The 10942-nt window shown below is 46.4% G+C and overlaps 1 protein-coding gene across 1 annotated transcript; it reads left to right on the top strand.

The window, feature by feature from the left end:
• The first annotated feature begins 264 nt into the window (after positions 1–264).
• Positions 265–10206, top strand: WHAMM (WAS protein homolog associated with actin, golgi membranes and microtubules). The gene is made up of 9 exons (XM_010159155.1): positions 265–432; positions 1745–1895; positions 2425–2594; positions 3291–3456; positions 4405–4592; positions 5988–6074; positions 6159–6254; positions 6622–7087; positions 9920–10206. Exons 1-9 carry the CDS (start codon positions 289–291, stop codon positions 10204–10206), a joined length of 1755 nt encoding a protein of 584 aa, XP_010157457.1. The 5' UTR covers positions 265–288.
• Positions 10207–10942: the final 736 nt, after the last annotated feature.

Genomic DNA, 10942 nt, shown 5'->3' with positions numbered 1-10942 from the left:
ATGATTTCTGTGGTGGTAGCCCTAGGCATGATACTCCTTGGAGTCTCCCAGTGCCGTATGCAGCAATTAGTGCCTTTAATAGTGTGGTGGTGAAGCTATTTGTAGCTGGGGGTGGCTGCTGAGTGCCTGGAGCACGCCTCCTGTGTGGTGGGAAGTCTTGGCTGCTCATCGAATGACAAACGGCGGGTCCTTTCCACCAAAGCTCCTCAGCACGTGAATGCCAAGCAGCTAAGCCTGATTTACCTTTTATCCCACTAGGTTCTTCAGCAGCATAAAAACGCTGACACAATGGTGGCTTTGATGAAGGTTTATGAAGAAGAAGACGAAGCTTATCAGGATTTGGTCACCATGGCAACACAGTTCTACCAGTATTTACTGCAGCCCTTTAGAGATCTGCGAGAACTGTCGACGCTCTACAAACTGGAAATCCTGGTAGGTCTGCCTTTACAAGGTGAACAGCCAAGTTACGTAGCAGGGCATCAGCTGCTCTTGGAGCAGTTTAGACTCAAATCACTTAACAATGGCTTGTTCTTGTCTTCACCTGCTTCTTTCCGCCCCCGCCAAGCCACCAAACGTGACTGAGAAATTCAAAGTTAGGGCAGAACCACTGCCAGTGGATCGCAGAGTCCATGTCATTGGCTTGAACAGAACAGCAGCTGCCTTGCCACTGGTGTCCCACCTCCCTCTCTTCTGAGGAATTACAGGGAAAACATCCCCAAGCTCCACCTCCCTGTGGTTTACTCTGAATTTACAGAGATCTAAGTTGTGCCACCTTCAGTGGGATTGGTTTGTGACACTGAGAATGCCATCCCCCAGCAATGCTGAGGTGCCAGATTAGCTCAGTTGTGGCAGAACAGGAGGCAGAGGAGACTTTACCCCAAAAGCAGTTTTCTGTTGCTGCTACAGCCTGCTAGAAGTCCATGTCACCTGTCACTTCACTCATTGAGTTTTATGTGCCTCTTGAGCTGGAAGCACAGACCGAAAGTTATGATGGCCCTGGAAAGGACAGCTATGTACTATTTTGATTTTTCTTTAAGTAGTCTGTTAAAGTGATCTGTTAATGTTCTAGAAAAGAGCACAGCAGTGTTTAGACTAAGGTTCTCGGATACTGAAGGTCTAAATCTGTGAAGATAAAATATCTAGTATGCTGTACTAAATTGAAGTGAAGATTGGAACAGGTGAAACACAGGGTTTGTTTCTGTATAAAAAAGCACTCAGAAGGATGTTTAGGTTCATTTGAAATCTAATTCCTTAAAAAAAAAATTGAATGCTAGTCTTATTGGGCTTGAAAATACTCTCTTACATTTCTTTTCTGTATCCCTGTTCCTGTGTGAAAGAACTGCCAAACTGGAGAACCTGACAGTGCAACGTGCTGTCAACACGTGGGGAAAAATAGAAGAGAACATTGCACGTAGAAGGGTGGTTTTGAATTACTTTTAGTAACAACTAAAACCGCTTGTGTCGGACATGATTTTTAAGATGATAGTTTAAAAATAGCTTAAGAAACAAATTAATCCAAGGTTAAGCGTGAAGTCGTGGTTGGGGAACAGAGGTTCTGAGTTAGCCCAGAGAATGAAGAACGGGGCAATGCACAGACGTGTGGAGATTCGCTCTCTGTCAGGTGAGGGGAAGGTCATGTTTGCCACCGTGCTCTGCCTTGCTTGCAGTGTCTCTAAGTATAGCAGAATGTGGGCTGCTCCGCTCTGGTAACCAGTTGGCAGCTGAGAATTTTGTCTCCTTGCAGAAGTCTTTGCAGTATGATAATCTGGGGCCTAAAAGAGTAGCAGCTTTGGAGAAAGATGCTGAAGAATGGACTAATCAAGCTGAGAGTGCTGTGTGCTCCATTCAGGATATCACTGTGAACTACTTCAAGGAAACTGTAAAGGCTTTGACAGGTAATCGAAAGGATTTCCACAAAAGGTTGTGTAAATACCTGACTCGGGACCGAGAGCTTTTTTATCACCTTTGCTAGTCCTTTTCTGCAGACCCTGAGGTTAGGGTGGGCGACAAGCTTAAGAAAGAAACGTTTTACTCACTTAGGATCTGTATCTGTTCACCAGTTTGGTTTACAACTTGCATTTAGCTTGCACACAAACACTGTCGTGGCCTGAGACTTAGGGTTGCAAACCTCTGAACAAAAACCACGCACGCTTTTAACGCTTGATATGCAAGCCTCAAGGATTTCAGCACGTTAACCGAGTAGATCGCTGTCTCACTGATAAGGCATGTTTCCGTGGTACAATGGAGTATTTTCCTTACACACATAAAATTGTAAATTCAACCTGGTAGTCTTGTGATTTCTAAAGAAGCCTCAGAAATTATTTAATGGCATCAGTGTTTTTAGTGCTGCAGCTGTAGTAGAAACACACAAGGGCTATTAGCCCACGGCGTTTCTCATCTCTTACTGCGACGTTTTAATTGCAGCAATGCACAAACAGATGGAACAAGATCAGGAAAGATTTGGTAAAACCGCCTGGGCATCGGCTCTGCCACGACTAGAAAACCTGAAATGTATGTTAGCTAAAGAAACCCTTCAGCATCTGAGGACAAGAGAGTTGTGCCTGAAACAGAAGAGAGCGGGCATTCAGAAAACCGTAAGGCCTTGAAAAGCATCTTTTTCTGTCGCTGTTTTGTGAGGGGCTGATCAAAGCCTCCTGAAGTGGTCATGGGAGTAGACTTTCAAAGTCTTTGTCTATGAAAGCAGCTGAGGTTTTCAGTGTGGTTTTAACCTGTGGAAAAATACGTGTCTCCAGTTTTGTAAGATTGCTCCTGCTCATATGAGGATGTTTAGCAGAGGTTAAGGTACATGCTTTTACAGTTGAAGTGTTGTGTTAGCATTCGTGATATTAACCCTTAAAATTGTTGGGTTTAGGGAGATAAAGACCAGAGACTGTTTTCAGAGGACTGCAAAATAAAGAGAATTACTTAATTTTAATCTTCTGATTTTGATTTGATGCCATCTAACTGCTGGTAGGATTACCTGATACTTATTTTTCAGGAGTGATGTACTGCACCATATATCATTTTCAGGAGTAGTATTATTTGTGTAGATTTCAGTGAAGTCTTTCCTGGTAGACTTAGGATAAAATTACACTTTAGGCTAATAAGGCTCTCTGCTCCTCTGAGTTTCTGCTCCCAGCCCTGTCTAATGTCCTGCTGTTTCCATACCAAAGCACCTAAGCAACTGCCAGTTAGGCCAGGCTCTGTAGAGGATTTTGTGCCTCCAGACATGTTTCATGTGTGCATATTTTGTTATTAATGCTTTTTATTTTTGGTTTGGGCCTGTACAGATGGAGAACCTCAGTGAACAAGAAGAGAACCTAACTGTGGTGGAGGAGTTGGAAATGCAGTATTACGAAACACAGCTGGAATTATATAATGTTCAGCTTGAAGTATTGAAACATGAAGAGATGCTGCTTATTGTACAGTTGAACACTTTGAGGAGACAGATTAAAGGTAAGAATAAACAGATATTTAAGCACATATCCAAAACCACAGTAGTGATGTAGCCTGGTCTGTTTTCACTTGAAAAAAAAAAAAGGGTATTTATCACTGCTCAGGTTTTGATAGTAGAAGGCATCACTGGAAAACACTGATGCTGTGGCACCATCTGATGTTTTGTCTTCTGACTAATTAGGCACTAATTTGATAACACAAGTTGAAATGAAAAGCCACACTGGTGGCTCATCGTGACAGCAGCTCTGATGATGTGCATGCGCTGGTTTAGCATATTGAAAATACTGAACTGCTTTCGTAATTACAGGATCCATGCGTAGAAACTGTGGATATCTGACCTGCTGAAACGGGTCCTGAAGCTCATCACGCGTGTTGCAATTTAACGTGTAGAGATTGCAACCTCCCGTAATGACAAAAAGAGGTGATTTTAGCTAGGTGGTCCTTGAGTACCGCTATATTCCACTTTAATTGTCTCTGGGTGACCTATTTACGACCAAAGTAGGCACCAGCCTTGTTTACACTTATTTGTGCTTATGAATTCTCTACGACTCTGTACACTGTGAAGTAAACATGGCTGCTGCTCGTTGAACAATTAAAACCTGGTGAATAGTAAAGTAAGTCGCCCAGTGTTGATCGGAACAGTCTTCAGTTTTCCAGGAAAGCTCCAGTGGGTGAAGGTAGGAATTAAAGCACAGAGAGACATTTAAAAGGGGAAGTAAATAACAACAAATGCTAACGGCATAAATTTGATCCTGCAGAGCAGCCCTGTGAGTAACATCACACCCTTGCCTAAGACTGTGAAAGGACCAAGCTCCGCTCCGGAGCATTACGCTTCCTCACAACTAACTCACTGCCTTCAGTGGCTTTTAAAATGTCATTAGTTCTTTAAATGTTTAAATAACTGTGGCGATTTTTGGGTTTTTAAAAAAATGCCAAATGCCTTTTTAGAGAAACAGGATGAAGTTGTTTACTATGATACATGTGAAAATCCTGAGGAGCTCAAGGTCATTGAACAGACCATGGGACAACATTACGCTAACTTGTCAGAAATGACGATGCTGAGGCAGAAGACTAAGCAGTTGGAGACAAAGCGTGGGACTGTCTGTGCGAGGAGAGCCTACCTCAGGAACAAAAAAGTAAATGCAGTCCTGGAGATGTGCATTTTCTTTAGCTGATGTCTTGACTCACGAGGGATGGTCAGGAAACAAGTAGGGAAGCTTTGGGTGGAGCATACAAGATGGTAACGTGACTGGGTGCCAAGGCCGCCAAACAGAAAGAGGGGCAGTGTGATTTTAAGCCAGCTTTACACTCCACTGTGTGGTGCAAGTGCCCCTCTGGTTTATTAAGAGAGCACAAACCTACGTGGGTGACCCGGGAGGGGTGCCCCTCTCAGCTGAACCCTGCCAGAGCCCTGCTGTGGCCAGCCGGAGCTTTGCCCTCGTGGCCTCGTACAAAGCAGCTGCAGTACAGGAGGAAACCTGGCCTGCAGCAAAGGAAGCTGTGGTGACAGAACCCACCCCGTGACACTTGACCTTTGAGTGGGAGGGAGGGGAAAATTTCAGTTCTGTGCAAAGGGCAGTTTTTTCCTTTGTTTCTGTTCAGAGCAGAGCACTAGGAAGACGCAAGTGAGATGACAGTTGACTCTCCTGAACCTTCCCAGTGAGCTGAGCTTATCTTACACCTGCACAGTCCTGGGGCAGAGAGCAGAGGTTTAAACTCAAGCCTTTCTGGCCTTTTACCCTGGACAAAATGGGAATGACATTGGAAGTGTTTTGTGAGCCACTGTCTCTTGCTTGCAACTGCATCCTCCTCGGCAGACGCTTCCTTTGCTTCTGTTGTCACTCACTTCATTGCTGTCTGTTGGTCGTGTAAGGCTAAAGCCGAATGCCAGGTGATTTGCAAATTCTTACCCAGGCATGTGGATCATCCCCCTCTGTACAGTGACACAGAGCGACTCCCAGAGAAAATGCTGAAGCCTGCAGCTTCCCTGCAGCACTTTGTTACTAACAGAAGGTGCCCCTGTCCTTTGTGCCTCCCATACCTCTGCGTGCCTGGCTTTTGTGTGTAGGGGCTATGGCACGTAAGGGACGGGGCGAATGAGTACCCTTGTATTTCTGTGATGCCCTGCTAGCTTCCCTCTTGCCTTCTTCCTCATGTCTTTGCACCCCTTCCCTCCAGCTGGCACCTGGGTGATAATTCTTCAGAGCTTGTTTCTGCCTTTGTTTTTCTTCCCTTCTCTTTTGTTAACCTAAATGGGAGACAGAGGCATCGGTTCAGGTTGGGGTGTATTTCCTCTGCAGCATGAATAACCCTATCGCTAATGAGAAGAAGAAAAGATGAGGTTGACTTTAGCCATGAAGGAATCTCGCAGGCTTCACCTGGGGGGTCTCACATCTGCCACTGGTTGAGCTTAGCTCTCCTTGGTGCAGCCAGACGCTGTTCAGTGGCTTGTGCGCAGGGGTTAGTGGCGCGGGTGGCGCGCGGTGAGTGGGAACTAACCAAGGGTCTCGTGAATTTTGCTCTTCTACCAGGATCAGTGTGAAGCAAGCCATCGGCAGAGACTGCAGCAGGCGGAAGAGAGCAAAAAGCGCTTCCAGCAGCATCACAGCATACAGATAGTGAGTACTGAATAGCAGCCTCGGAGGGGCGGGCGGCTGCTTACTTTCACACACTAATGCTCGCTTACTTGCGTTTTCGTGCAGAAGAGAGACAAACAAAAAGAGGAGGAGAAAAAGAAAAAAGCTTGGATAAGCCAGGAACGTCAGAAAACACTGGAGAGGCTGAAAACATTCAGGGAGGCAAGTACTGTAAACTGCAGTGGTTCTAAATGGTGTCAGAAAGTAGCCATAGCTCGCGTGTGAATGCGGTCCAAATCGGAGACCGCTGTTTGGATAACCAAAACCAGGATTGTTGTATTGAGTCAGGAGGATTAAATCCACTATGGATGTAGCTTCCAGATGCAGAACCTGTTGCAAAGAATACAAGTGAGGAAATGGCTTGGAAAGAAATACCTTGATATTCATTTAAAATCTGAGCAGGGTTGAATTTTCTGCTTGAAGGGGTGAGTGGGACAGGTCTGCGCTCCGTGACTTTTTGTCTCTTCGGGGCTGTTGTTTTGGCCGGGCCAAGGGAGATGTGACTCCTGTCTTGTGATCTGTTTTTCAGAAATGTCCAGCTCACGTTGTTGTGAAAACGTCTCGTCCCCAGCCTCTCAGTCCCAAGTTGCCACGACGCGTCACTCGGCAGGTTGCAGCACTGTCCCCGCCGCCTTCCTCGCGGGCGAGGGCAGCTCCGGAGCAGCCGACGAGCATACTGCTAGTGCAAGCTGAAGCATCGAAAGCTTCACATCAGAACACCCCAGCAGATATCCCTGTCCAGGTTTTTGCCACTGATGGTGACACAGAACAACAACAGCACAGCGAGGGATTGACAGTCTCCCCGTCTGCCCCACCTCCACCGCCTCCTCCGCCTCCTCCTCCTTTACCCCCTCCTCCCCCACCTCCCCCCTTACCTTTCCAGTTAAAGACACTGTCGGCAGCAGAGGATAAGCCCCTTCCCCTTAGCCCCACAGAAAGCCCTGCACTGCACAAACAGGATGACTCTCCCAGGAGGTCTATAAATAATTACATAGGTAAGAGGACTCACATCAACTGCTGCTGCTTCCCATTGTTTCCTCTGTTCTTCTGTTCCCCCTCTCTCTGGTTCTGGACAGGAATAGGGCCCAGTCTTGCTCAAAAGAATGAAGCTCTGGGAAAGCTTAGTCTAAGAAACTGCATACGGTAACACTGACCATAGCTCAAGATGTTAAATGAGTAACAGTGATTTGTGGATCCTGTTGGATACGCTTCACAGGGTCCTGGTGCTCGGAGTGTGCGACTCGGGGTTTTTGGGTCAGCGCTGTCAGACTCAACACGTTGGTCTTTTAGGACATTTGAACGTGAATCTCTGCTGGAATGCTACATTTATTATTAAGCTCAGCCTTACAGGTTAGTTGAAACCATGCTTTATCACAGCACTACAAGTTCTGTGGAGACCTTTAAATCAGGACCTGCATTTCTCATGATGCTGAAAATCCCACTGCTGTAATAGGAAGGTGTCGGAAGGAGTTCCAAGGAGACCAGGTTTCTTCGTGTTGTTTGGTCAGAAGCAACTTTTTTACTGCCAGGTTTGTTCTTGCCATAATTTTGCAACTTTTGACCCGGCTGTGGTATTTTGGTCGAGGATTAATCGCCTGTCCAGTCAGAAGACCACTGTGGGTACATTTGTGGTTGTACTGAGGCTAAATTTTGGTGTTTATGATTTAGGAACTATAGAACCAGCAGTTGGGCCGCTTGCACTTCTGAGGTACGCACAGGCTGTGTCCACTTACCGTTTCTATAAAGGTAATAAAATAAAGGTTTCTTGAGAGAATTCATGCAGAATCCAACGAGGGTTTGGAAGGCAGTTGGACAGCTTTGGCGTAGTAACATTCTGAGGGCAGAAATTCTGTGCTGTCGCACCTCCCCAAGATGGTGCAGGTGTAATTGAAGGCTGAACTGGGCAATTGGAAGAGGAGTTTGAATGAGACTAGAGCTCGGCAGCCTCCCAGGGCTGCACTAGTTACATCCTGCCGACAGGCTTATTTTTATCTCTAAAGCAAGCCGATGTTGTGACTGTGTCAGGGAGATTGATCGAAGTTGGAAGGCAGCAATTTTTTATTGTCATGTTTCGCAGCGGCGCTTACGCTGGAAGGAAGCGTGTCGTTGGAGGTGGTACATGCCCTTTCGGGCTCTCCACAGCGCATCTCGCAGCCTTTGTATCCTGAGGCAAAGCCCAGGCAGAAATCCCCAGGGAAGTTCAGCGTTTTCAGTTCTCCCCAGGCGTGGGGAAGCAGCTGAAGGGCTGAGACGCAGTCGAGGCACAGTGACAAACTGCTGGGCGTCCAGCCCAGCGTCCGGGCTTCGGTCGGGGCGCTCCGTGGGGTAACTCTGCCACAGACACGCTTAGGGAGCTTTGATAGAAACAGGAGTTGTACACCAGAGTAGTCTGATTGCTACAGAAACAGCCTTGCTAGTAGCTAATGTTTACTGCCATTCACAGCCTGACATTGATGGCCTGATAAGAAAAATCCTTTTTTGTTTATTGGAGGGATTCAGCTGGCTGTTTACACATGTTTTCTGAAGAAAACCAGCACATGCTAATTGCTGTCACAGTAATTGATAAAATGCTGCTACAGAAACTTACTGAAACAGCTTCTCCAACAGGCTGGTTTTAGTTATGGTGAGGCACTACTCATGTCTTTGCACATGGAAAGCCAGGAGAGGTTCGTATTGTGATGTTGAAAATACAGTCTGTAACGGGCTAACATACTTTCCAGGGGGAACTTCTTTTACAATTTGTTAGTCTGACTAGCCTTTTACCAGGCAGCCCATTTGATTAATAGACTTAAGGCTTTCTTACCCAAAGGCTCTTGTAAGACAACTTGGTGGGTCTTTGCTTGATCCTTTTCTGGCGTCTCGGTCTCAGAAGGTATCGCAGGATTGAGCAGAATGTTACGTTTCAAGCGCTTGGTGTTAATCATAGACTGGTTTGGGTTGGAAAGGACCTTAAAGCCCATCTAGTTCCAACCCCCCTGCCATGGGCAGGGACACCTTCCACTCGACCAGGTTGCTCCAAGCCTCGTCCAGCTTCTGCGTGTGGCAGAAACACTGCTGGCTGTGAGGCACAGATGGTCTGAAGCTGTGGCTGCAGGAGTCGGCTGCTTTCCAGGGAAACTGCCTGCCTGTCCAATACTCCCAGGCTAGCAACGAAGGGTAAAATGCCAGTTACAGCGCGTATCGAGGGAACTAGCGGAAGCTCTCTCAGTATGGTGTCCTTTGTGGTCTGAACTTCAGCAGCATACGCCTGAGATAAAAATCATCCTGTAAAATGGGAATTCTTTTTTAAGTTCCTAGAGAAAAGAGCTCTCTGCCTGCCTGCTTAGGGCTTGACCCAGCTCCCACCAACCCCAGTGCTGCAGTTCCAAGCCCTTCTACTCAAACCCTTTCATTGTTCTTGTGGCTGAGCAAAAAATGCAATTTACAGTCTCAGCAGGCATCTGAGCAGGCTAGGAGGAACGGTAGATTGTTTCTAACACACAATAAAAGGGTTGGTTTTTTTTGGTTCTACGCAGTTTTTTTGTAAAGCCCATAAAGTTGTAATGAAAAAGAAGCATCCTCCTTTGTGTATAATTTCTTCCTTCGAGCACGGCCTTGTATAATGTTGAAGAGGCACTGGATTCTCAGTTGAAGATACAAAGACTTTTAACTGCTTTGTAAAGCAGTTGCAGAGCTTGGCGTTGCAGAAGCTGGAAGGAGGCTGTGCCGGAACAGGCCAGTCTCCTTCCTGTCTCCAGCGAAGATGAAAGGAATTGGGTAGGGTTTTGTACCTCAGAGCGTGGTTGTCTGGTTCTTTCTCCTGGTAACAATAGTTTTATCCGTTGCAGGTTCCATGGATGAGGTTTTGGCTTCTCTAAAACGCAGTGAAGTTCATCTTCGCAGAGTGGAAGAGCCAAATCCGTACGCCTCTGTGAAGGACAACATCCTCTCTGCCATAAGGCAGGGGGTTAAGCTGAGAAAAGTGAATCGAGATGCTGAGAAAGATGTCAGTAAAGGGCCCGCTAGTGAGCTGGAGAGAAGCATTAAGGCAGTCATCCAGAGAATTAAGAAGGTGTCTGCTGATTCGGAGGAGGAGGAGAACAGCGATCAGAATAACGGAGAATGGGACAGCTAACCAGTTTGGAGGAACAGACTTACCGCCTGGGACGGAGCGTGTCTCATTTGGCACATTGTACAAGACTGTCCTTGTCAAAAAGAACGAGCAGCGTGATTGCCTGTGTTTCACAGCGTCTTGTCAAGTGAAAGAATCCTGTTGGTTCCCTAGACGAGCTGCAGATTCTTGGTTTTGCATGAGAAATCATACTCCAAACCATGCTTGCACTGATAGGCGTTTCTGGCTCAGCCCTGTGGAGTTTCTGGCACGCCTGCAGACCGCTCAGCTGCTGCATTGACACACCCACGATTTGGGTTGTTGCTGCACAGTAGGTCGTGCCGCCGCAACAAGTTAAAGGGGTGAAAACACCAACTGAAAATCTGTTTTGTCAGGTAAAAGTAGAACCAAATCTGTGGCGATAGAGGCAAACCAGAAAACTTGGCAGAATCTGGAACCTCTCATTCCTACCTCCATTGTCCAGAAAATCCTTTAGCATTCTGCTTGTCTAATGCAGCTCGCTCGCACGTAACGACGTGGCTTCTGCGTTTGCCGTTGTGTTAGAAAGCGTGCACTTAGGAATGGGGAAATGGGTATCAAGCTTGAAACAAACACTACTGTAGTAGTTACGAAAAGTTTACTTTTTAGCTGGAAGCTTAAATACAGAGGATTTTTAGATGCTAAATGTTTTTCATACACCTACATTTACAATGAACTGCTGGCATGGAAGAGCAAGCCAAAACACAGCATTTTCTGGGAT

This window comes from Eurypyga helias, unplaced genomic scaffold, assembly GCF_000690775.1.
Source record: "Eurypyga helias isolate BGI_N326 unplaced genomic scaffold, ASM69077v1 scaffold3429, whole genome shotgun sequence".
In the NCBI taxonomy this organism is placed as follows: domain Eukaryota; kingdom Metazoa; phylum Chordata; class Aves; order Eurypygiformes; family Eurypygidae; genus Eurypyga; species Eurypyga helias.
This window is presented reverse-complemented; position numbering and strand designations above follow the sequence as displayed.